General features: G+C 37.9%; 2 protein-coding genes across 5 annotated transcripts; one reads left to right on the top strand and one right to left on the bottom strand.

Annotated features, from left to right (window-relative positions):
* Positions 1 to 1,252: 1,252 nt before the first annotated feature.
* Positions 1,253 to 13,991, bottom strand: LOC135470420 (kelch-like protein 24). The gene is made up of 3 exons (XM_064749348.1): positions 13,959 to 13,991; positions 5,937 to 5,996; positions 1,253 to 3,572 (listed from the first exon to the last, which is right to left on the bottom strand). The coding sequence occupies exon 3, from the start codon at positions 3,561 to 3,563 to the stop codon at positions 1,770 to 1,772; it is 1,794 nt and encodes a 597-aa protein (XP_064605418.1). The 5' UTR covers positions 3,564 to 3,572; positions 5,937 to 5,996; positions 13,959 to 13,991; the 3' UTR covers positions 1,253 to 1,769.
* A 2,226-nt stretch (positions 13,992 to 16,217) lies between these two features.
* LOC135470261 (uncharacterized) lies at positions 16,218 to 26,809 on the top strand. Of its 4 annotated transcripts, none has more exons than XM_064749088.1 (15): positions 16,218 to 16,843; positions 17,555 to 17,721; positions 19,438 to 19,527; positions 20,405 to 20,512; positions 20,813 to 20,903; positions 21,227 to 21,288; positions 21,613 to 21,666; positions 22,248 to 22,334; positions 22,649 to 22,702; positions 23,064 to 23,146; positions 23,667 to 23,746; positions 24,342 to 24,545; positions 25,305 to 25,558; positions 25,965 to 26,011; positions 26,314 to 26,809. In XM_064749088.1, the coding sequence occupies exons 2-15, from the start codon at positions 17,608 to 17,610 to the stop codon at positions 26,381 to 26,383; spliced, it is 1,398 nt and encodes a 465-aa protein (XP_064605158.1). In that variant the 5' UTR covers positions 16,218 to 16,843; positions 17,555 to 17,607; the 3' UTR covers positions 26,384 to 26,809. The 4 variants fall into 4 exon arrangements, with proteins under 4 accessions (XP_064605158.1, XP_064605157.1, XP_064605156.1 ...); XM_064749087.1 differs by having other exon boundaries at positions 17,145 to 17,721; positions 26,314 to 26,808; XM_064749086.1 differs by having other exon boundaries at positions 16,218 to 17,721; positions 26,314 to 26,808.
* Positions 26,810 to 27,865: the final 1,056 nt, after the last annotated feature.

Here is a 27,865-nt window from a genome sequence, read left to right as displayed (position 1 = left end):
CAGTGTGTCTATACTTCAACGCTTCATTGAAGATCCGTATTCAAGGGTGTTTGGATTTGGTCAGAACACCTACCTAAACTACGCTATTTCCACAAAAACACTAATAATAAAAATCTGGATAATCTTCCGTGCTAGATCATTTCGCCCTTTTAACCTCCTTAGAACAACGAACATACATACATGCAGCTATAAATCAATCACTTTCAAAATCGTTTCACACGTGATTGTATGTAAAGCCAGTCATTGGTTTACAAACGGAGGGTGATATTTAGATTATGGATTGTTTAAGAGTAGTAATTTATATACAAAGAGTTAATATGAATTAAGTTTACATTTTATGGGGTTGGAAGTTGGCTATACAGGTAATACTTATCTGTGAAGAATTGTTATAAACGATGTACCGCTTTTGTTAAGCAATAAAAGCCTGTTGACGTTTTTAACCTTTGTCAATTGTTCTCGTTCCCGGTGTCTTTGACAAAAGCAGAATGGTATATAATATAGAAGACTTACACCATCGATAATAAAACCAGAGCAGCCACGACAGAGTGACTGTCAAACACATAGTACTTGGTCACATGTAACCGGTGAAATACGGCTTCGTCAGTTTGGCCGTCCATACGCTAGCTTCCTGTGTAATCGCAAAGAGAGTTGGATATTTAGCACTTAAAAAATACATTTCCTCTTCCCATTACATCAAAAACACGACATGGTTCATTATCATCTGTCGCTATAAACTTTAGAAAGTATTTTGTTGTTGAGAGAAATCCCGCCTGATCTGTAATAAGACAAAAAGCAGTTTCCTATAAAAATGTTGAGGAAATTTGCAAGCCAATCTTCACTGTTATGAAATTCTGCCGTATTTCCTGCGATCAGCTGTTAATTCATTTAGCCTTATATCAGAGTTGTGGTATTTTCGTGGTATCTTTGGCAAGTTACTGAAGAACTTTTACCACATGTGACACAGACTTGAACTCCATATAAGACAAGTGGTCTGCAATTAACGAACGTAAACTGAGCAGCGAACCATCAAACCTTATCGTCACCAAGGCCCCACAAACAAAGAGAATGAGGAAGTCCAGAATTCTCTGTCTGAACAAGATGTTCATAAAATGAAACAGACTGTTAATCCTGCCAAAGCCACATAACAAAATTCTTCAATAGGCATATACCATAAAACTTACTAATACAAACTCAATGTACTTGATTTTTTTCAGATGTTTTTAATCTGATAAATAACAAAACACAAACCGATCAAACCCACAATAAATAACACTGATATAATATATTATGATGCTCTCCATAAGTTCATGTAGGTACATTATTGGCGCCATTGATGAGGCAGATATGAACTGGAATGGAAGGTCTACTACCAGCACTTAAAAATATATCATTATACCAAGGGGGTACTCAATTTGTATTTGGCTTTTAAAGATTTGTAAGTAAAAGCACATGTACATGGTGCAAATCAACAAGGTTCTGCACATTGCAAATCATCACTCAAATAAAATTTACAACAAATGCGTTATTCCAAAATATTGAAACGACAATATAAAATGTCTCTAAATACACAACACTGCTACATACATTTACCAGTTACACAGGATGTAAGTATGGTCACTGGACTGGCTAGATACCATATCAAACCAACAAGGTTAACACATGAAATGATGTATTAAAATGTTCTTAAAATATTAAAGTTTATCCCTCACAAAAGTAAACAGCACAGTTATAGAGATATGTACATGTAAATAACTCAAGTAAATTTCAAGTCAGCTTACAGTTTCACCTGCCTTTGATTTACCACAAAGTAGGACTCTGACACAACCATAACAGTACATGGCACATGGCATCTTCCCCACTTCTTTCCATGTGTTCAGCTTGGGATCATAGCATTCCACTGCGTATGAGTACAGGTTATCCTTTGCCCCTCGGCGACGCCCACCAAAAGAGTAGAGCTTTTCGTCCAGTACAGCCAAACTGATAAAATCTCTTGGTGTTTTCATGTCCTTGAGTATTTCCCATGTTTCTGCTACTGGATAAAAGCGGAAGACACCCTCCAGCCCAACAATGTAGATTTGCTGATTGAGGACAGCAGCACTAAGGCACATGTCATTCACTGGCAGACCTTTGGTTAGCTGCACACAAGTTGACGTCATTGTGTCAAAACACTGAACAGTATTGGTTACAAGCTCGTCATTGTTCTTTCCTCCAAAAAGGTATATCTTGTGTCCGTATGCAACATATCCCATGTTTTCCACAGGGTAAGTCAGGTTCCCACAGTTCTCCCACTTGTTAGATTTACTGCACCATTTTTCCACAGATCCCAAGACATTTTCCTCATCAAATCCTCCGAGGACATAGATGACATCATCAACAGCCACCATAGAATGTCTTCTTCTGGCATGAAGAAGGGATGACCCACGAAGCCATGTCTCAAAAGCAGTGTCATATTTCCAAAATTCTGCACTCCTCAATCCCCCGGAGACATATATTGTGTCCCCAATAGTGCAGACCGCGAACTCGTTTCTCTTTTTAAAGGGCAGTTGCTTCATGCTGAAGAACTCGGATGTGTCTGATCTATAGCCTGTGACATCATTGCTCAAACCATCAGATAATCGGCCTCCAAGAAGTACTGATGCCTCGAACATGGGAAAGGATAAGCGAGGGGTTGTCTGGTAGGCTGGCAGCATGTTTCTCCTGGATGGAATGGTGTGGAAAGTCACCGCATCTTCCAGAAGGTCTCTGCCCTTGTCCTCACCCCCTGGGTTTGACGAGCGTACAACGATGTCCATTAGAAAATTTTCTCGTATCAGGGGGAACTTAATACATTCCAACACAGGTGTGCGGTATGCCTTACGAGCTTCAGGATCAAAATCCAACCACTTGATGGCTGCCTCATACACAATCTCTTCTGCTGTGCAGTTTAGGCGCCGGTCCTTAAACAAGTCCCCGATGCAATCAAAAGATAGTTTCAGAAAGTCTTCTTCCTCGACCAAAGTGGTGAAGTGAGCACAAGTGAAGGCTTTAGCAAACTCATACAGCTGCTTGTGACCATGGATATCCGCAAGGGTAAGGGCACCTAGGCAGTTACATTCATTGATATTTTCTCGGAAAAACTGGAAACACAGTTCTACCAGGGAGGCAATCTGGAACATGTGAGCCTGAGTAAAGAGCTCTGGAGCAATTGGCACACTTATGTTTATCTGTCCAGTGTAGATGTAACGAAGAGTATGTTCAAACACTTCAGGGTCAATCTCCTTGATTTCAATGGCCTTTTTTCGGCACTCTTCCATTCCTGATGAAAACATAGATCTAAAGTAAGGGGCACCTGCTGCAAGTATAACACGATGGCATGGAAACCTGCGACGGCCAACACAGATGATGAGGTCAGCAAATCCCCCCTCCAGTCTGGACCTCTCCACATTGTCTCTCAGCGTAAGCCAATGCTCTGAACTGCTGTACTCGGGATCTTTTCCATCACCTGCACCAGTCTCAGTGGCAATCAAAGACAAGCTCTCATTCTGATGGTCACTCCCTGACATAACTGCTTTCTGCAAGGCCATTATTGCTGCCTACAAAATACAGTGTAGTCTTGTTATAGCGCGTCCCTTTGGGGACAGGTTCCTGAGCGGGTTATAGGCTAACATTGACAATGGGATCCAGTATATAGGGCTACAGACAACCCTACCAGTAGGTCATGATTTTGATGTTAAACTAAGTTTTATCAATGCAAAATGTGTTTTGTCAAATGCTTTCTTATTGTTACCAGCAGTTTAATATAAACACATGAGGTTACCTAAGGATTCAACAAGTATTCTACTGTACACAAGTTTTCATGTAAAGAACACAAGCTACTTAGCCCCGTCCTACGAGACATATCCTGCAAAGCTAGCCTCATATACAGTAATCACAGCCCTGAGATGATCTACAGAACTCGGTGCATGTTAAACATTTCCACAAGCTGAATTCAAGTAATGTAGTTTCATCCAATTTATTTTAAATATTTTTAAATAAAAGTAGCTACAACCCATCTGGTGTCCCATTTGTCCACATCTGCTCGTATCAGGAGAAACTCATTTAACTTAGACATCTCAGATTCAAAATGGCAAACTGCAGACTACTGTCAACCCAATCACCTGACCGTGTTATGTCTACTCAACCAAAAAAATGATGTATTTTAACGTATATCATAAATCAATGTACTAAATGAAGGAAAGGGGGGGAAAAATTAAGAAGCCATTCTCAAACGTGTGAGTGAGGCCATCTCAATTTCTTTAACTCTCATGTCAGCATGCCAGTCGGTAAGCCAAATATCACTCCCTGCAGTTAAACACCTCTGCATTAAACAATCTGATTAAAGTTATCGGCAAATACCAGAAGTGTACAAACATTGACTCTTTAAGAGGTATGCCTGTCACAGTGAGCAAAATGTGTTCTGCACTGCTGAAGATGCCACTTGCACACATGGAAATGCTGCAACCACAACCTCACACTTGCGTTTGGAATCAAATGCAAGGAAATATAACCAGTTACAACCCCTTCCATTGTTCACAGAAATATCCATTTTTTTTTTTGCTTATACATGCATAATATTGAAGGTTAAGCCTAAAATGAAATAACACATGGGTCACACTCACACACCAACAGTAGGAAATGTTTCCAGTTTTAGCTGTTATCACATGAAAGTACACCACCGATTTTTGGAGGAAAAGATTTGGGTCACATTATATCCGATTGCGCGCTATATCAAAGGCGTGTTATGGCGAGGTTACATACTTTAAGAACAAGGATGATGAAGGCTGAAGTACATGTGTGTTGATGAGTGGTTATCTGATAAAAGAGTATTTCTTCAAGTTTGTTGAATCCTGGTGGCAAAACAGACATTCATATACCACCTGTGAACCAAAATGGATGTTCCAACACAATGTTCAACAAAATACCAACAAAGAAAGTATATAAAGCGCGACATTAAGACAGATTCATGCAAAAAGAAGCTGTCCACAGTTTTCAATGATGTTGGAAAGAGGCAAGGAGTGTTATAGACAGAAGAATGAAATCTGTGACCAAATTGTGTACTATGCTAGTTTATACATGTAAGTTGTCGATAATTTAAATATGTGTTGCAGCTACACTTGACTGTAACTGTTTAAATATCCGATGTTGCAAGCTAACATGATGAATACACAGCACCCTTGCCCAAGGTCAAGTGGAATACATGCACTTCTTGTCCATAAATAAACTTTCCCTTCCACAAACTTCCAAGGACACCACTGGTTCTTTTAGACATTGATTCTCTTAAATTTAGGAGTTACATGTATTACTTTATAATATTTACATATTTAATATGTAAACAGATACAAATGCATCCAATAACAGACAATCTACTGATATATAAAAAGACAGGTGGGAATGTCTGTCAGCAATCTGCAGATGGTCATGTGTCCTCCAACCATACTGCCGGCTGCCGTGAAATAAACGAAATATACTTGAGTACAGTGGAAAACACCATTGAAATAAATGAAAAGAATAAAAGTACATGCCATCATGCAAACCTGTACAGAGATGTGTTTTCCTCTAAAAGACCAGGAATTAAGACTATTCAGGACCATTGTTACTTGAACGTTTACAGTAAGATCTATGCTTTTGGTGAAACTGTTTGCATAGCTTGGATCTAGCCCCAATTCATTGCATTCTGGTGATGATCTGCACTGAATCTTCAATCTTTAAATGATTCTTCACCATTGGGAGATTGGACACATATGCTATTTACATGTATATTTGATTCAAGTAAACGGTATATGATGCTAGTGTAGCTAATGGGTAAAGGATGCCCGACAGTCTGACACAACGGCAGAAACCACTACAACTTGCCAGGTACATGTGCCTAATAAACATTTTCTAAAATGTTCGTACATAATATAAGTACAAATACTTACACAATGAAGCTGTGAAGGAGTTACACAGTGTTGATTTTATGTTGTACAAGCATGTCACTTCTGAAAAAAAAAAAAAAAACATTTGAAAATGGATAAAAATTTATTAACTTAAGAGTTACATGTACATGCATGTAAGTTAAATTCTATTTTCAAAGTCTGGTCATTTATGTCCAGCCTTGAAATCCATCAAACAAAAAATTACACACATATTAATGTACCTTAAAATTAATTATGAATTATATTACAAGAAATCTGACAAATATAAGCAACCAAACCTGAAAATTTGATTCTTACTGAATACCGTAATCAAGAATTTTTCTCTTACATACAATGGCAATGAGTTTTATGGGTGGGGGAAACAGGGGTGCAAGGGGGAAACCACCAACCTTCGGCAAGTTACAGATGAACTTTCCCACATATAACATAGAGATATCCACAACAACTGGGCGGAAAGAATGTTGTCCCATATGAGCGAAAATAGCCCCTCAAGCAGCTGACCAATGTACTAATTCCTTGTCTAAGACCAGTTCTTAAGAAGAATATTACAAACACCAGTTACAAAACACAGGCAACCTGCGGATGGTCGTGGGTTTCCCCCGGGCTCTGCCCGGTTTCCACCCACCATAATGCTGGCCGCCGTCGTATAAGTGAAATATTCTTGAGTACGGCGTAAAACACCAATCAAAAAAAAAAAACAAAAAAAAAAAAACAAAAAAAAACAAAACACAGTATGCACATGTATGTGTATGTATATATAGTATGAAACATCACCCAACAATGCTGGGTTAGCCTTAATACTACAGCATTACACAGGGATTTTCACTTGCATGATGGCAGTCAGGTTTATGTGTTGAAGACACTAGTGCCATAGAGCAGAAATCAACCCAACTTAACCTGACAAACATTCAAACTTCAAGCTGCTTAATAAACTACCTTTAAGAATATATTGGACCACTATGCATGTATATGTTTATTACGTTAACACAGTGATCCACTAAATTTGGCCTTAAAAAATGTCCTTTGGAGTAAATTTACCCAAAATAGACCCACTTCTATTCAAAATCTGAACCTGGCTTTTACATGTACACTGTACATTTAGATTATGGCTTTTCATAGGTCCCTCATTCTGTGCAGGTAGATGACAGCCTATAAAAAATGCACACACCAGATATGTGTATTCACCATATAGGTGAACTAGGCAAGGAATCAATATTATGTTAGGTACATGTTTCTGACATCAACCAGTTCATGAACTAGATCACTTAAAGTGCTAGTTCAATCCCAAGAAACCAGGTGAAAATATTAAAATGATATGAACGATACCCTACAGAACAGAGTTAACACCACGGTTCACAAGGATTTACGATGAATAACACCATCTAGCAACTTTAAGTCAAAAGTCCTCAAACACAAAATCTTCAGCTGTTTCCGCAAAATTTTCCCGGTGTGACGTGATAATACGTGATAATATTCCATATGTGATCATGAATTTTGGCAGATACAATGTTGAGCACATGACATCATGTACGTTTGAAAACACATCATTTGTTGCCACACATCAACGTTAGGTGACATCAAATGTTCTTGCATGACTGCACGCCCGGCAAAATTGGAAACGACAGAAAACTTTTGCTTCTTTGTTATCCTCTGAAAATAACAGCGGTTTAATACAATGTAAATTTTTTTACAATTTAGTAAAGCAATAAAGATGCAGATCTTGATACTTATCATTCAACCCCGCATTTAAGACATGTAGTAGCTTTGAGGTTTAGAAATACCTGCTCACAAGATGATAACTGCCTTTTCTCTTCAGCTGTCCAGATGGAAAATGTAATATTTCTCCAGATAGCTTAAAATCCCAGACTACAAGTCTAACACAAATGTACATGAACTAGTTTGTGTCCTTCAACAGCAGCTTCCTGCAGCAGACATCTCGGACTCTGCAATGTTTCAGCAATAAAATACATCTGTCCAGTTAAATTCGATGCTAACAGAACACATCATGTTGATCGAATGGTTAATTAGCATGACCTACATTCTATTTGTGGAGCGTACGGTAGTACAAATCAATCAAATAGGTCAAGTTGGACACATGCATGGGAGTCATTACTCGGATACCCATAGGCCACTCTCTATCTGTTGAGATCAATAGTAAACTGTTTGTTTTCAATGGGTTCCTCATAGCCTGTTCTTTCTTAGGTTTCTGGAGCAGATACAGGATAATGCCAAATGGGACACACTTGGAATAATCTTCAACACCATGAGTCAGCACCCAGGATAGAGTCAATACACAGAGCAACAAAACTCTGCAGAACAGCATAGGAACAGTACTCTAAAATTTTTCACAAAGACCTCGACACATTTATAATGCTACTCTCAGTATAACTGCCTATAAAGGATACATGAAACACTTTGGTTTTATTTCTTAATGTGCAGATTATAATGTGTAATAACATATAACAGAACAAACAAATTTTTCAATTTTTGCTTTAGGGAGTAAAAATGACTTCAAAGTACAATTTTCTTACGGCCCCAGCTCACAGTCCAGAAATTAAGTAGCTTGCAGTAGTGAGCTCAACGATGATCCCTGTTTAAAAAGAACTTTGTGGGGGACATACAGAATAGATCTGGCCGAATGGGGCCGAGGGTATAAGAAACAGACCGAATGGCTGCAGATGTAGGGGCGCACAGGGGCACTAAGCTGGCCTGAAGAAGCCATGCAGTATCTCTGTACTTGTCACCTTGCCACACTGTATATACATGTACATGTATGTAGGGCTAGCAGGCAGTTGACAGCCAGTGAACAGAGACCAACGTAAATTTACACACCAACATACAATAGTATAAGTTTGAACCAAAAATATAAAACAAATTTAATGGAGGAGTTTGACAGTGACAGCTCAGAGCTTTCTGATTCAATCATTTGGAGAAAACTTGGATCGCTTCGTTTTCCTTGTCCAGTCATGTTGAAATGTCACATCACATGGAAATCAGAACAAACTGACATCCCAAATAATCCCATGCACTCTTTTTATAACTATTAAAAATGGCACAAGAAAGCATCTCTGAGCGTAGGGAAATATCTATGAATAAATGTGTAGCGTGCTTGAGAAAATCTCAGCGAAAAACAAAATGATGCTGACTGAACAGCTGAATGTGCTCGGGCTCATCAATATAGCAACCACGGCTCATCTTGACTCAGGGCACCTCTAGAGTGTTCACCAAGCTCCAAACAAGATCGAAAATGACGTAATTTCCGAAAAAAATCTGACCATTGACGGAAAATATGAATTATATAGAGGGGTAATTATATGCCCCAAAAATGGATTTTTTTTGACAAAACTTTCAGAGAATAATTTTCTTCATTTGGCATAGAAACATAATCTTTATTTTAGAGTTCCTTTCCATGTATCCTTTAAGGCATACATCTTCAACACAAGAGGCCAAAGCTTAATTTTAATGTAGAAACAGCCCCCTTAACAGCAGTGATATATGAAGTTCTTCAAACTTAATTCCTAAATGAACTGGCTAAATGTAACATCAATGTCATACAAGTTCAACGGCTTGATCAAGAGAAAACTGTACTAGATAAAACAAATAGCAGCAGAAAATTGATACAACTTGATCTAGTGGAAACTGCAATCTGATTTAGAGGACACTGCACTAGAAAAAAAAATAGCAGCAGAAAATTGAGACAACTTGATCTAGATATCACTGCACTAGATAAAAAAAAAATAGCAGCAGAAAACCGAGACAACTTGATCTGGACGAAACTGCACTAGATACATAAAATAGCAGCAGCAAATTGAGACAACCTGATCTAGACATAACTGCACTAGAAAAAAAAATAGCAGCAGAAAATTGAGACAACTTGATCTAGACATAACCTCACTAGTTATATAAAAACAAACAGAACCAGAACTACAGCAAAGTTTAGCCCAGAATATTCCATGCAATTTTAGATTACACTCTTGGGAAGAACTTCAAATGTTTCCTATCTATTGGTACAGAAATGACATGACTAAGAAAATATTTACACATATCAAGCTGATTACTTATATGCAAACTGATGAATGCCCTGGACAGGGCTGAAAAGGTCAAAACCCACATGTATGAGCAATAAAGATCATCCCTGCAAAACAAAAAATTGAGACAAAAAATGCTGTTGGCAAAAAAAAAAAAAGAAATAAGCTCATTCATACATAAATTAATGTAAATATACACATGTAAAGGGCAAAAGGCACATACATGTGTAGCTACAGTCATCTCACCATAAAAATCATGTCAAGCATTTACATTCAAACAATTAAGGCGGTCACAAAAATGGGGACAGGAAGATGAAATGGGTCATGACGATTATTTACTCCTTAATGGATACATGAAAAAGTGCAATAAACCAATAAAACTGAATAAACATATGCCAAAAAATGGGATTTTTTTTTCATTTTTATTTCTATTTGTATATATTTTATTTCTTAATAACCCCTCAATTTTATGCATATTTTCTGCCTGGTCAGAAGTAACATCATCAAAGAACATCAATACATGGAATGCAGGATCTCAAATGAGGCTCTTCCCTCAAACAAAACTGTTTTATCAGCGATCACCACTGACATCACCACAACAGGTTATTGTTTCCGGACTGACTGCTGGGATCTTAGGAAAGCTATATAGAAACTCCTTTATGTTTTATATGTCAGGTCACATCATACACTCCATATTAAGAAGTAATAACCAAGCATTGTCATGTATCTTTTAAAGAAGCCCTGAATAAATGGGCTGTCAGTTCAAAAGTAATGCTCTAGTCAAATGATGTTATAGTTGCAGTTATTAAAATATGTTTGGCAAGGCAAACCGGGATAGTCCACAAATACAAATATCATATAAGATCAACCAAATTATTTTCACTAGTTGCAAATTGAGATAAATACATGCAAAATAACTTCTGCTGAACAAAACAATGCTGCATCTGTGGTGATTTTTCTAAAAAAAAAAAAAAACATTAACATTAAAACATAGTTCTGCGTCAGTTTTATTTATTTGACGGGAGTTTTACACTGTGTTGAAGACATTTCCATTGGACAGTGGCCCGCACTGTGGTGCGTGGCAACAAGGCAGAGCCCAGGGGAAGCCCACAAACATCCACAGGCTGCTCAATACTGTCTCACATATAGCCATAGAGGAAGCCAGCATAAGCTGGACTTGAACTCACAGTGACCGCATTAGTTAGAGGTCATTGCGCAATGCTTGTGTCAACTATTTTACAAAGCAAACTTACGTGCTGTTTACTTGATTTATACTCAAAATAAGCAGAAATCTTTGGAAAGCTTGTATGTCGGGCTGTACCAGGTACACCTATACATCTACCATCTAGAGTACCTGGAGGCCATACAATTCATCCTTTAACTGATGGTAAGGAAATATGTGTCTGGTTTTCTCACATACATGTTCATCATTTGAGTCAACACAAAAGCTTCAGGTAATGTGGGTTACACCTGTTATTATTTACCCAAGTGCCCACCTACACGTTAATGTGGCTACCCCTACCACCTTGAGGGTGTGAGGTGTATACACCAAAAGTGTCTTTTACAAGTGTTGAGACACATTAACATCTCTATGGACTTCCTGACAGCCTTCTATACGTGCAGTGAGTCACTGCATCTTAAATACTTAAGTCTCAGCACACACACATGTATTGCAGTGGGAATAAGTAAACAGGGCTATGGAGATATATGACACAAACAAAATTAGGAGGTGGGGTGGAGGTCGTGGGTCAGTGATTTATTCAATCACAGCGCCTTGGACAGGGAAATTGTGCTTCTACTCTTTTTTTTTAGGCCTTGTAATGAACGGTTTGCTCAAGAAACCTTACATGAAGAGTATGGGAAATCACTTGCCTTTGTCTTATATGCCATACAGACTCTATATGTATATTAGCAATATACTGATACATGTACTGTAATTAGCAATGATGACAAACACTGGGTTGCAGCTAATTTAAAATTTCGATTATCACAATTAACTTATCATAAATCTGTTGAGAAATGAGAAGACGGATATTCTACATATGTCAGTTTCTTTTGGAGTTATGGCAGTACAGGGATAACAGTACCAAATGCAATACTGTAAAAAGTGAAATTAAGTTTATTTTCTTTGCTCTGTTGCAACCATAAGAATAAGCCATTACATTTGAATAGATTTACTTGTACTTTAAGTCTTCAGATCTTCATGTGTGCCCACGGTAAGGCATAGACCCATAACACACTGTGAAGTAACACACTATAGTACACACAGCTCAAGTATGTGTCTGATCACAAATAATATCAAAATGGTGCCCCTATCTGAAACATGCTCACAAATGTTAGCAATAAATGATTTTACATTTAATTTACAGAACTGACACAAAACTAATTGCTAAATAACCTTTTGTCATTTGTTATAATTATGGTGAACAAAATGACCTTCTTTACATGAAAAGGCCCGAGATGTTTCAAAGTGTTTCTCCACCTTGAAGTATAACATGTATTTTGTTTTCTTATGTGAAAACTAAGAAAATAACAGAACGATTCTAATCAAATGAGAGATCCCTTGGGCCAAGTAATGGTCTTCAAAAAAAAAAAGCCTTGTCCACAATTACCAACAACAGTACATGTATTACCTTAAAAATATTACATACATGTAATTCATTAGGACAAATCTGTATGCATCTCTGTTCATCTATTTATCAGGATCTGCTGCCTTAAGAGCCAAGTATAAGAAAAATAAAAGTTAATTGAATTCTGCAAGCAGACTCTGTCATGGATGACTAATACAGTGGGCAAATGATTTAATCTATCCTATGAATTGTGAAGTGGAACAGAGGCAGTAAGCATATATGCTACCAAACATATGTGACCCCAACCAAAATAGATGTTTTGGTATTCAGCCGCTTTTTTAATCAGATGACAATAGCAGGGTATAGAACACTAGTATATGAATATAATATTGATATATAGGAAATAGAACTTAACAATATGTGTAAATAGCTTAGAGAGATATCCTGAGAACAAATTAAAGGCTAACAAGCAAACAATATGATGAAGTATGCCAATATGTCAGATGAAATGACTATCAAGCACTGTCTAGGAAAATAATTCAATTTAATTGTTGTGATTTTTTCTTTTTTTTCAAGAATTTTCTGAGCAAAATGCTTAACTAAAACATCTGTGATGCTCTGTGGAATCACATTGTCACCAGTCATATATCACTTCCACAGTGTTTGCTTCAAACAATTTGTTTAAAGATCCATCTGGCAAATGCCTTCATTGTCATTACCCCATATGTACATGCCATGTGAATACAAATGGCTGATGTTAACTGAGCAAATCAAATGTTTCACATGCAGTTTACTTGGTTGAAACACAATTTTATAAAATACACCAAAAATTCCTGGACAGTGTTTAATGACATTTCATCTGACATATCTATGCTTCATGTTTGTGTTTCCTTTAAGATGAAAGTCTTTAACAATACTCCTCATTTTATATAAGTTACACCCTGCTAAAACACCAAAGCAACTGTAATTTTTTTTGCAAGTAAACTCTGATAAACAAAGCCAACACATACAATATATATATTAAAAAACTGAAGTGAATGTAAATGATGGGCGTAATATTTTGATTATGGTAAAGAAGCATATTACTGAACGACTACACACATTTAAACAAATTTCTTAGAACGGTTGGAGTCAAAAGAGATCGATACACGAGTGGATTTTTTTTCTAGATTCTATACTAACACACCTAAATGTAAAATATGCCATTGTCTACGTTCTATTATGACAGCCGACCTTCTGCAGGAGTTGTTGTTGCAACTGAACTAGTAACAACACACCGACAAACCTTATCCATCCATAAGATGCAGTAACATCACCGCACGAAGATAATCTACCTCAACTGAAGAATACGATTCTCAGTTTAGCAGACGTATTAAGGAACACAATAATACATCAAAAGCAATAAAAACACACAACGAAAATTTTACCTGTTTTTGCCCCAAGACTCTGCCGTCTTGACATGTAGGTAGGGGAGACAACCCCATTCGTACAGAGTTATCCACCCATTCTAGCTAAATTTAGGTAAACTTGTGGTTGTGTTTATTGATTGCTTCTAATGCTTTATTATTTATTTATTTATTTATTCATTCATTTATTTATTTATTCATTTACCGATATGTATTTATTTATTTCATTGGTATTTTTAAAAAGCATTTCACTTAAATATGATCAGGTTTATAGGTAAAGAAAAATAGGACAAAGAAATAGGGAAATACCAAAACCGTCGTCCCGAATGTAGGTCCTGTATTATAGCTGACCAGCTTGATGTGAATAATCTGATGAACCTGGTTACTCCACTACCATGGCAAAAATAAAGTTACATTCTTAAAGTCTTCATTCACGTATTTCCTTAAATATCGCCTACTAACATGATGTTTTCAGCGTAGGTCTACATCAAAATGAGCCTATGTATATTGTCAATGAAACCACATGTTATTTATCATTATTCCTTCTGATGTTTGTCCAGGGCGTCAGCTCATTCGCTTTTACAAAGGGTCCGTTTCGCATTAACCTATGATCCATGCAGCAGCGTGGTTGCACTGCAGGCGATTTATCCGGTTTCTGCGAGGAGGTGGGGGCGGTGTTTCTGGTTCCGGGCTCTTCTCGGATTCATCATTCCGTCCTTAAACCTGAACGACGTCGAAGATACATTCGCTTTTATATTACATTTCTGACTATTATACCATCCTAAACTTCGATGCCACATTTAGGCCTACCATGCTAAAATTAAGTGAAAAAAAAAATCACAAAAAAGTGTAACTGCGATACAGGAGCTTAAAAAGAAAAGCTTAACCTTCAATCCATTTGTGAGAGTCCATTATACAGGAGCTTAAAAAGAAAAGCTTAACCTTCAATCCATTTATGAGAGCCCATTATACAGGAGCTTAAAAAGAAAAGCTTAACCTTCAATCCATTTACGAGAGCCCATTATACAGGAGCTAAAAAAGAAAAGCTTAACCTTCAATCCATTTGTGAGAGCCCATTATACAGGAGTATAAAAAGAAAAGCTTAACCAGACACCAGCACAGACGCTGATACCGCCAGTTTTACCCCATCTCACAGTACCACTCCTTATATTTCATACAGGTGCTCTAAAAAGGAAGGCCGGTAAAGACTTGAGGAGCAAATCTCCTGCATCAGTATCGACAAAAAATAATCACTTTTCCCCCATCACCAGGTCATGAAAATTACCTTGTTAAATACTTTCTTAAGATACAGTCAAACACGTATAGTGTTGGCCCAAATATTTGAACGAAAAAATGTAATCACCTAAAGTCCTAGGCCTACATCACTTCGGCCTTACACCAGAAAAGTAGTGTAGGCCGACATTGATAAGTATAGTGTATAGGCATGCGCTAAAAATTAGTGATCTTTGAATGTGTTTGTATGAGCTTTACCGAATCACAAGCCCACTCTGTCTCATGGAAATTAACATCCTCGTTATGTCTATACAGTTCAGACTGCAGTCTGTAACAACTTTACACAATCTGGGTCATATGAGATTCCACTGTTTATTTATACAAGAACACAAGTACTGTCTAGAGGGCACTATCGTAAATTTTATGCCGGTTCCCGCAATTTGTAAACCTATACCATGCACATAAATGCTCAAATCTAGATCCTTTAATCATTTGGTATAATGCGAAGGGTAAGATCGCCGTAATTTGTGTTTTATAACGCCGTATATTTATGACCTATAAAATCATTAACGATGTCACCAGTTTTTGTGACTCTTAATCCATCAAAATGCGGGGCACGATCTTGAACTCTTACTTCTTGTCATAAAAATGGTGCCTTATACTGTCCTCATACAGTTGACGTGTATATGCTGTCCCAAACAATCTCTGTGAGGTGGGTATTTCGTGTTCCGGCAAACAGCAATATCGTTTGTTGACCGAAAGTGACAGGCCGGTGAAAGATCACAAGCCATATTTATTCTCATATAGATAATACTTAATAAGATTATACACAAACGTCTCGCTCAATAGTAGTATGAGCGAGTGTGAGTTTAGCATCGGGATTGTGGTACTTAAGGTATTGAAGTTGTGTGTAGTGTCAGTAATAGGGTTATTATCGTGACCACACACTCGGGTTACAAAGGCGTAGCCCTCTGAGCGTTTACAAAATACCATTCGGTTTTGTATTCCTGTACCTCCCATGTAACTATACCTGGTGCATGAATGTAAACTGTACGAGAAGAGTGGGAAAAGTTGCTCTCAGGTGAGATTAAGTCAGATCTCTGTGACCAATGAGGCAGAATGGGGCTCTAATAAATCTTTCGAATGATATAAATGACACATACTAAGGTATCGGTGTCTCTGAGCAATTTCCCCGAACATAACCCGAGAACATGTTTAATTGACGCGATCGTTACCCCTAAAGATTTATGCCATGTATATACACACGGCGTAGCGAAGCAATTAAATCGAAGCCTGGTGAAGGAAAAATCTGTGTCAGATCGAAATATTGGCGTTCCTGGAGGCACCGTTGTGATTTGTCGGCCCTCTTTCTATACACCGATACATTAAACTAACGTACATTATACCACCAGGCGGTCCAAGGTATGACACCCTTCAGGACGATCTGGAACGAGACAGTTCAGGAGAAACAGTGATCAAGATGGAATAAGATGGAGTTGGGATTGCCATCTACAAAACGACAGCGAGAATTAAGCCCGATCTAACTTGGAGTCACAGTGCACAAGGACGACCTATGTACCAACTAACAATCCATTAATGCTTCCTAACCTGTTATTGCAATGTAGCAATCCCATCATGACAGTGCGTGCGCCACTGTCAAAGAATGTCTGAAGGTAGGCTTGACAGTATATATAACTATAGACGATCGACGTCTTTCAGTGTAAAATCCAATCTTAAAATTATTGTTTCTAAGTTTTACAGTGGAGTCTTAGGCCTATTTGCGGTACTGATGTATAAAAACAACTTTTGAAGTGTTGTTTGATCAAAGCTGACCAACAAGCATTAATAGTAAAACAAACAACATTATATGATTTTGCCTTATACTTTGGCATGAAATGGACTGATATTTTTCAGTCCTATATTACAAGAAAGATTAACATTGTGTTGGGCTAAAATGACCTTTATGCTCTGTAGAATTCGGCAGAAGGTCATGGCTGTATTGTTATACTGTCACATAAAGGCACTCCGTGTGTATGACAGTGTTCTGAGCAGACAATACAAGGGCACGGCGTAGGCGACAGCTTTATACTCACCTAGAAGGAGTCAAAAGGTAAATTAGCGTGACACGAGCTTATGTGGGGACACACACTGACCAATGACACCTATCCAGCACGCAAGATTATACTATCCACGTGGTGGGAAATAGTGCTGCCTGAATATTCAATACTTCCAAAGTGTTCCGGACTTCGATAGTTTCAAGATACAACGTACTGAGAGTGTATGACGAACATATTTTCTCGTGTTTATTGTATATACGTGAAAATGTTCAAAACAGCACGAACATACGTGTTGATCTCGTAGCTCATATATAGAAATACTTGCAGGACGACTCTAGCTGTGGATTGAATGTCGTTGTAATATATAGCAGAAAAAGTGTATGACGATGCCGAGGAAAAAGATTCCGTTTTCTGATTTGAATGAACTTCACCAGGCTGCTAACCACGCACTGAGAGTGGCAATTCTTAATGAGAGATTCAAAAGATGGTCAAAGGTAAGTGTTGTATAGGCCTATTGCCCTTCCCACATCTACCACAAAAAGGCTTCCACGTTAGAGCATAAATTGTATACAGTACTGCATGTGGAAGACGTGAAATGCCTCAAGTGTACTTTAAGAAGGTACTTAAGTGCTATTTGTTTTGTGTATTACTGTTCCTTCATGTTGACCAACGCACACATATACAGATCACGCAGCTCATATACTCAGAGATATATCAACACTTAAAGTATAATCTATAAAGTTCAGATTGGTCACAATGGTTTATAAACTTCACACGGATAATTCCACGGAAATCACTTTATTGATATTAAACAATTGCATAATAAGACATGTAACTTTGCTGTATTATATTAGATTAGCAGTTTGGTAACATTCAATACGAGCTCAGCAATAGGTCAGCCATAAGTAATCAGTTGACTGATTATGTGGGCATGGGGAGTGCATATATATACATATGTATATATGCACGCCCCAAGCCCACATAATCAGTCAGCTACATATGCTGGCAACTGTCTCTTGCTTTCTCAAATAGGCATATATTACATTGTTACAGTTAGACTGAAGATCAAATGCACGTGATCCACTATACGCGTGAATATCGATATATATCTGTCAGATCAAACACTCATGCATGCTCACTGCATTGACATTTGAATCTACGCCACATAACGGTGCCTACGTACAGTACACAGGCTATACAGGTTAATGCATGTGCCTGTATACTGGCTTTATGTAGGTTGATTGGTGCATAGCGAAACATATCATAGACACATTTAACCCTGGTAATGATAAATTATCGGTATTATACGTGCCAATGTTTATTGTGGTGCTGTGATCGATATCCACCGAGGTGTTATAGTTGATTTGCGTGGAACCACTATGGCTTCTGTTAATGGACTCACAGCTTGCATATCGGTGTACAATTAAGGTGTCATTCGTGGATGATTAGGGTTTGCATGCAAAGTGACATACATTACTTCAAGTAAAGTTCAGGTGAAGAATTAAGCATAAATAAGTACAGAGAACAATTGTAAGCCAGATATGCAGTCTTGATCTCATATCTGTGTGAGATCGCCTAATTTTTCTGTATATAACAAGTTATGACATGCACTTGATGTATACCCGTAAGAACTGCATGTAAATATGGGGTCATATTTTCGTTGTACTCTGACACAATTTAGAAACGAATTTCAATGCACAAATTTCTGGCTGTGAATTTCTACTCAGCATAGGCAAACGCACTAGTTACCTGTGACCTGAGATAGACGATCCCCAAGAATTCTACACAATAAGTTAATACTGGACTAGAACTACATTTACGTATACCAACTTATAACTGGGTAATGATAAGTGTATGCATAGTGTATGTTAAGTACTAAGAATTAACCACCTACCTTTGTAGAATGGTTTCCCTGATATTTGTGTCCATACGACAAAAACAGATCTGGAAAATGAAGACCCTAGAATTTGAAACCGCTCAAAAGGAATGTATATAATGCTGAATGGGAAGTATCAGTTGCATTTAGAGGATGATGTGTGAAGAGGACTGATGGTAAAAAAGCTTCTACTTCAAATCTTAAGTTGGGATCAAATGTGGCAAGTAATCGGAAAGAGATACACGACATTCAGGATCGTGTCCACAATACAATACTGAAACCCGCTTCAGAATTTTCATATGCTGTAAACGAATATCTTTCTTCGTGCATACAGGTGGTGGAAACTTATAAACGTCTGTTGTCGATAATAGGCAGAGATCACTTGCCCGATGACTACGAACCACCTGCTAGTTATCGTCTTTTGGTGAGTAAAATATGAGGACATATTACAGGACAGTGTTTACACAGGTATACTGACATGTGGGAGTTTCTGTTTGTTTAACTTAATTTACTGTCTATGGAATTGCTATTTTCATGTCGGGAAACCGGGAAATCTGCCCACACCAAGAAGCATGGGTACACGGCTTTGTGCTTTAACATTTCTTCGTGAAGTATGTTAAATAGATATGTTTGTATTATACAATTATTTCATTGGAATTAGCTTAACTCCATCTATAATATGGATAAGCAGACATAATAACGTTTTTCCTGTAATAATAAATGATCAGCTGACATTCAACTAATTTCTATATTTGTCAGTTCTTTTCTTCATCTTCAGTTACTACGTATATATATACAAATCCATCAAACCTTGAGCCAACTACAGGATTTGCCCAGCTCAGAAAAACAATTTCAATAGCATAAGTCACCCGAGACTTGGGTTCAGTCTCAGAATTTTCCCTGCTTCTAGTATTATGGGAATTAGGTTTCCATGGCCGAGGAGGTTAGCGTGCCTGCGCGGCGCAATGACCCAGGAGCCTCTCACCAATGCGGTCGCTGTGAGTTCAAGTTGAGCTAAGACTTCCTCTCAGGCCATATGTGGGAAGGTCTGCCAGCAATCTGCGGATGTGGGTTTCCCCCCAGCTCTGCCCGTTTTCCTCCCTCCACAATGCTGCCAACATTCGTATAAGTAAAACATTGTTGAGCACGGTGTAAAACACCAATCAAATAAATAAATAAATGTACTCAGCGTTTGGAATACAGGAAACGGTTGATGGTGTTCTTCCGCTGGGTCTAACATGAAGGTCGCTTAAGACAGGATTTCTTATATACCAGTATGACGGATATCTTTTTTGACACAGATGTATGAAGTGCATTATCATCTTGGAATGGCTCTCCAGCATAGAAAAGAGCACAAAAAGGCCGTGACAGAGTTCACTAAAGCTATTTCTGCAATATCTATTCCGAAGGTTTGTATACATGTATGTAATGACAATCTAAATGCCATGAAGACAAAGTAAATGTAATTATTTCAGTGATTAATCCTCCTATATAATAAGTATACATGATTGTATTTATGCATCGCCGTCTTCATTGTCTTTATTCTGGTCTTTAAAACATTCTCGACCAAACTATAAAAGAAATTATATTAGTGACATTTGTGTTCATGTGTAATGCAAAAATGCGCCCGTGTTTACGTAAGTATAAATGACATGTCTTTAACAATTGCCGATAATTACAATGGAATAAAACTTGCTATTGTTCCACAGAATGGCTGCACCGCTGGCTGTTCGATGAACACGTGCCTGTTGACTCCTGTGCACGCGAGAAGAGCATTTGCCCTCGCCTTAACAGGTACAGGTACCTACAGGTATACACATATATACACTTAAAGTGGAAACATGATAAAATAATGGAGAGCTTCCAATACAATAAAGGGGAGCGTCAGATGATATGCTTTGAGTTCCATGTCATCTGTTGTGATCTCTAATGACAGCTATAGAAATGTGTATTTTTATGAGACATATATTATATAGGGTTGTGATCTTGGGAGACCCTATCTGAGAGAACTTCCACAGATGGTTACCATGAAATATAGAATTGTAATCTGACGTTTGTAGTTACATTTTAAACGATGAACGAATTATCATACAGCGAATAACTGTCCAAAACAAATTTTCCAGGAGACTTGTCCGGAGCGTTGAAGGATGCTGAGCGAGCTGTGGTGCTAGATAGTGAAAATCCAGTAAGTGTTTATGGCTACACATGCATGGAAACAAAGGCACGTCCCCAGAAATACTACAGGCCTATCCTGTAGCAGCTAATGTGATTATACCTTGCCTTCCATAGCACAATTTTCCGGATATTGCATGCATATACTCTCTTTTGTATTGAGGGTGATTCACATTTTTTCTTTACGTATGTAACTATTTTAGTATTACATTTGTATGCATTCTTGCTTTTATGATTAACTGAATGATCTGACGTTAGAACATACTACTACTCTCTCAACAATATTGTTACCTGTATATATACCTGTATATATATGTGAATGTGTATATGATTCCAGGATGTTCTCTGCGTCCGAGCATTGACAAGAAGCACCAGAGATGAGGAACCTCTTGTAAAGTATACTTTCACATCTTAAAAATATGGGAAAATGAATCATGTTTCAACCAATAGACAGTACCACGCGACATCCTTGACTTGTGGTTAGCGTGCTATAGTGCAGCATGAGGACATAGGAGCCTCTCTCCAGTGCGATCGCTGTGGGTTCAAGGCCAGCTCCTGCTGGCTTCCTCTCTAGTCGTACGTGGGAACGTCTGTCACAGCCAATCACAGCCATGATGATAAACTAATCATTAACTATACCTATTATTTTAGAAGCGTCGAATTCGTACATTCGTCATTTGTGACTGACCCCACAAATCTATAATGAAAAAATAACCTACAGAATCAAAATGTTGATTTTTGAGGGTATTCGCGTACAAAAGGTAAATAGAAAATATACTGTCAGTCGTTTGAGGGTATTAAGAACTTGGGTCCTGCGGATGGTCATGGGCTTTTCTTTGCATGGTTCATAATGATGGCCACCGACATATAAGTGATATGTTCTTGAGTACGGCATGAAACACCAATCATATCAACAAATAAATGAAGAAAGAATTTGTACCAAGCTTAATTACTAAATAATGTAATTCACAGGCAATACGTGACGCAAACGAAGCCCTTCGGATCAACCCGGACCATTTGGCAGCTCTTGTTGTTCGAGGGGGCTTGTCTCGACCTCTAGTAAGTATGCCTAATCTAAGAAAAATAATGGTCTAATTCATATATCCTTTCTGTTTGATCAATTAGTTTTCAGTGTAATTTCTAGCCTTCCCGTCACGGGTCCTTATAGATGTACCAATAAACCACTATCATATATAATGTGATTATATCTGCTTGTACATTGGCCAACGGGTAATCTTTGTTACCACAAGAAAATTAAATAAGAAAACTTATGAGATTATATGTAAAAACTGAATAAATGTTTCTATTCCCATATATTTTACCAACAAATGCCACGTGCTCCAAGCAGTGTCCTATATATGATTTCTTTTCAGTATGCGGCATGGAGTGAACTATATCAACCTCTTGACAACGAGTTCCACAAAAAGGTAAACAAATGTTACCTGGAAGCTATAAAGTGTGATCAAAATACACATGCATGATTCCCGGGGAGAAACAAAATCCCTGGTATATATACATATAGTTTACTTTATGTATGGGTTAAACCATCAAAAGGTGATTCATTAAAATATCTGCACAATCAGAGAAGATTTATTTCATCTAAACCATAATTCAATTTACTTGGATTAAGCATGTCTTTCAATATGTCTTCCACGATACATATTTAGCCTGAGTATATATATATAAGTCTCTGTATATATCTATATATGGATCTTTCTTATAGATATACTGTTTGTTCTTGTCTTGTTTAAATTTACTATTTTATTTATTTATTTTTTTTTGTTACAGGCCGCAGGTTTAAACCCAGACACGAAACCATTTTTAAATGTTGTTAACTTTAAAGACCCACTGGTGCTTGACTTTTATAATAGGTACAGTAAATATCAATGCGGTGAAAAAATTCAGATCATACACCATTATATACATGTACATTTGTTAAAAAAGCACTTTCACTATATTAGGAAAACAAAACATGTTAAATGTATTGTGTATGCAGAGGTGTAAAACATTTGTGAGAAAAGTCTGCACTGGATATTTTGTGTCATGCGTATTGTAGTGCACTATACGTGTATATGAATTGTACATGTCGTGAAAAACAGCCGATTGGCCCATTCTAAAATAAAGTAATAAAGGAATGAAAGGGAATCAGACTGTCATTACAAGTAGACAAGCTTTTCGTTCACTTGACAAGTCATGTGTACTAAACAAATGACGGTGAAAATCCAGTGTACCATACCGTAATTTTGCGTATATACCTAAGTAATATGCATGTTCTATTATTTTAGTTGTATTTTACTCTCAAAACACTGCCAAGGAATGGACTTAATACACTATTTCACACGCTTATACGACTTAGAATAGCCTATAATTCTAGCACTTTCTTTCACACAGATTTCTACACAATTTGAGCGTACCTCACACGGTGATGACAGTGGATCTGACCCCAGACCGACCCAGCAAAAAGCAACTTGGTAAGACAAATAACACCCAGACATTATTTATTTATTTATTTAATTGTTGTTTAACGCCATTCCCAAGAATTGTTGACTTACATAGCAGCCAGTTTTTTAGTGGAGGAAATTGGTTTTCCTGAGATAAAGCAAGCACCTACGCATTTAACAACTATGTAGCCAGTTTCCATGCTTATTTATGGCGTGCAAATTTACACACTATCATGGTGGAAGACAAGTAGTCTTCAACGATTCAGCTATACTCACACGAGCCTTATATTATTATCAACAAGGGATCAACGAACAATAATATAAAACCAAGAAATTCACAAGAAGTTCCTGTCCACGCCCAAAATATACACTATATAATGGACCAATTTTAATATCTCTTGTATAATGGCACGTCGATAAGCAAACGTTGAGACAAGCAATGCTTTGGGGTATCACAAAATGGCTTTTATTGATATTTATGCGTGCATGTTATAACAAACTTGCGTGGAAGAGTGTTCTTCTTATGAAAGAGTTTATGTTGTACTGGAACAAGAAAACTGTCCGCTGCATGAATCACGAAAACTATAAGACTTTATGCCGTTGTCTAATTTCTGTCGATTGTCAGAGAGGAATCAGGCCTTGTATCGCTCACCGTCTTCGAAGAGAAGAGTGAAGTCTGCAGAAGAAAGACTGAATATCGGTGATGCCTTTAAATGTGGCACCCCAACTCCGGCCGAAATCAACAAAACGTCGGCTCTCCGGCGCCACGATTACGGAGAAGCGGTCAGGAAACACTCGGTCAGGCCGAAGACAGCACAGGAATATCTTGGTAAATCAGGGCAAAACGTACACAAATTCTGTAGATTCGGAGTATAAAGAAAAGTAAACCTATAAGCCAAAAATTAAATACATGTGGTTGTCAGGAGAACTATAGAAAAATGTGCCTGTGTGTTCTGTAAATGTTTTCTTAACCAGTAAAAGTGCAGTTAAGTTAAATGTTCAGTTTTTAGGCAAGATTTATCGGCCATCTTTTGGTTTATTTGTGTGTTATATTTTTTTCTCTGCTCACAGCATTATATGGATATAGGAAGGTGATCAGTTTTGAGCACGGCATCGTCATAAATACAAAGCCCACAGAGCTCAGCTCTGAATACTTTATTTGTTTTGTGTATATAGCAAATTGCCACAATACCAGGACCCCTGTGGTCTCTATGCATGCATGCTATACGTTCAGTAGTAATAATAATTATGCCTATAGGTGTATTGTATGAAATAGCTAGCATTCACTGGGAAGGACACCTTGATAACATAAAGATATATTTACAAAATAACTTACATACACGCAGGTACTTTCTAACAAATGCAAGATATAAACCGGAAGATCGTCTGATACTGTCATCGATGGCATAATTTCATTGCCTGCATGGTGAGCATATATAAGAGAACAGGCCATTTATAAAACGCTCTTGATACCGTAGTTGACTCTTTATTAATATACATTATTAAATTTTGTTGACGTTCCTTGTGATGAGCAAAAAATCAAATTTCATTATGTTGTTTCTGGTTTGCACCCAATGTTTCATTTCAGCGGAACTGTACCAGTCCATACAACAACGGGATGCGACTACACATGTTTGTTCTGGCAGATCGCTGATGGGCGCGGCCTCTGCACCTGCCAGCCGCCCAGCCTCTTTTCTGTCCCCTTCCAAATCTAGGTCCGAACAAGGGCGCGGAAACAGCAGTCGTAACACTAGTTGCAAGACGCCACTTGCATCCCGAGAAACCAAGACAAGACGGACGAAAACTTTCACCATCGAGTCACCTTCAAACTACACCATACCGGTAAGTGTAGAGTTTAGATGTATGAAGTCACAGACTGCATGTATGTTTGCAGCCAATCGTGTTTTTATAATAGCAAAGGAATAGTGCGCTTCCAGTCATGAACAACTTCACTTCTCAGATTTTCCACAAAATGGTTGTTTCATACCCCATGTTTAAAATTAATGAATCCAGAATCTACATGTAGCAAAAGGGCATGTCTGTGAATTATATGTCTAGTGTGAGTTATAATTTTTACTTTCTTATCCATAACTAAATGCACATTAATATAATGTGCTGTTAGTTGTACAGTAGATCAACACGTCTGTGTGTGATATGCATGTACGTTCTATACCAACAGGTATGCCATACACCTTGCATGATTGAGCATAGCAGTTATTTTATTTTTTTTTTCTTCTTCTTCTTGCAGGTTTTCCAACCCATAAACATCAAAGACGCACCACGCATGTATTACCGGTAAGCCAGGTCTGAGATAATATAGTCATGGGTATAAGTCATTGTTGGTAAAATTACGCATTGCGTATTTTTTTATTTATGTAAAACTATATATGTACATATTTGTGCTAGATGGGTACTTGAAACCTTTTTATATACACAACATTGTTTGACTTAATTTTAAACATGTACAATTATGACAAAGTCATATGCACTGACTCGGCGTGACCAAACCCAATTGTACAGAACTTTCCGTATGCCAATATACTATATAACTTATAGTAGCAAAATGCTAATAAGTGTTCTATTTTTTTCACCCACAGCCCATGGAAAGGCGATCGACTGCCCACAGCAGAGATATCTAGAAGAAAAACAACTTTGGCCTTCTATTAAAGCTATATGTTACATGCACGCATGTATCGGTTTTATGATAAATTTAATTATAGGGTACGTCGTGACAAAATATGCATGTACAGCGGGCAAAGTGTTACAGCCATAAATCTGGGACAGTGTTCTTCTTCTTCTTTTTCAGCAATTAAAACATGCTTTGATTTAAGATAATATAACCAAAGACGCAGTGTACTATAAACAAATAAAAAATAACATTCATCTCAACTGTTTCTCATGTTTTCTACACGTGAAGCTAGAATACAAGGTATGGGGTCCAGTTTGGGTTCTGCGAGCAGTCATGCACCTTAGTTGCATGGGGAGGTCTTAGTGACCAAAGAATCCAGGACAAATGCCCGGGCGGACAAAACCCCCGCGAACAAAAACCCCGTCGTCTTAATTAACCTACAAAAGATATCCGACAGTCTAACAAGCATGATGTTAAGTATTTGTTGACGGGAATTCATATAGTGTGACTTTGCTTTCCATCTAAAAACTTGTCATCAAAACCTATCCCAGTTTGTCCCTCGCATTCAACAGCCTTCCTCCCATAAGTTTTCAAAACAATAACGCCGAAAATGACTGATGTCTCAAATATTATTATCGAATGCTTTTTCGCTCAGCAAATATAAGTTTGTTCTACCGCTCTGCTGAATTTGTTTGGCTGAAGTATTTCAACATGGCATACATGAAGAGTTTGGTTCCAAAACGCGATAAACGCCATTTTCAAGAAATTCACGCTGCCACCACTAACATGTCGGCAATAGTTTAATCTTGTGCCTACCATATATAGTTTTCACCAAAATGCGCTAAATCCATATCCTTCAGGCTTCTAAAAGTTTGGCTTGTTTTCAAAATGCGATATGCGCCACAACACATTTGACCCAGATAGCGATATATCCAGTCAGCCAATCAGATCCTTCCATTCGTCCGAAGGTAATCCAACATGGCTGCGCCCATGCAGACGGACACAGACCCCCATTACAACTTGCGTTTTTCAGTAGGGACGATTGTAGTTCTGTGTATTTTAGGGTGTAAAGTCTTTTTTTGCTGCCAGCCTGCCGTTTTTAGTGTACAAGTGCATGCTTGGTATGAAAATGATGGAAATTGTCTAAGCTTTGCGCAGGTATGAGTTTTAATGGTGAAAGTTTGAAATTCTGGGCGAGAGGACACAAGGAGACAGGTGGTGACGAGGCTGCGAGTGACGTCCCCTTGGCGTTGCTAGGCACCCCTCCCAGCTGCCGGCATGTAAAGGTCCAGATTTTTCCAGTCAACCTATGTCAAGATTTTTACAGCTTCTTTCTCTCAGGCTGGGCCAGGTATGCACCAAAGCTTATTGGCCTCGGAATGTTTGGGACTGAGCTACAGCGCTAAACGTTAACATTGTCGCTTATGGAAAACTAATGGGGGTCTGTGGCCTGATCTGTCCACTTGTGCCAAAACATGTAATATGTCACTGTGTGCTCAGATTTGGCAACAGCCTGATAA

The sequence above is a fragment of the Liolophura sinensis genome, chromosome 7 (genome assembly GCF_032854445.1).
Source record: "Liolophura sinensis isolate JHLJ2023 chromosome 7, CUHK_Ljap_v2, whole genome shotgun sequence".
In the NCBI taxonomy this organism is placed as follows: domain Eukaryota; kingdom Metazoa; phylum Mollusca; class Polyplacophora; order Chitonida; family Chitonidae; genus Liolophura; species Liolophura sinensis.
Note: the sequence above shows the minus strand (reverse complement) of the source record. Positions and strands in the feature narration are given on the sequence as shown.

Excerpts from the sequence above, each read along its gene's own strand:
- LOC135470420 (XM_064749348.1), bottom strand. The coding sequence starts at position 3,563 with ATGGCCTTGCAGAAAGCAGTTATGTCAGGGAGTGACCATCAGAATGAG.
- LOC135470261 (XM_064749088.1), top strand. The coding sequence starts at position 17,608 with ATGACGATGCCGAGGAAAAAGATTCCGTTTTCTGATTTGAATGAACTT. Across the intron at positions 25,559-25,964 it reads CTTCAAACTACACCATACCG|GTTTTCCAACCCATAAACAT; the intron begins GTAAGTGTAGAG and ends TTCTTCTTGCAG. Across the intron at positions 26,012-26,313 it reads GCACCACGCATGTATTACCG|CCCATGGAAAGGCGATCGAC; the intron begins GTAAGCCAGGTC and ends TTTCACCCACAG.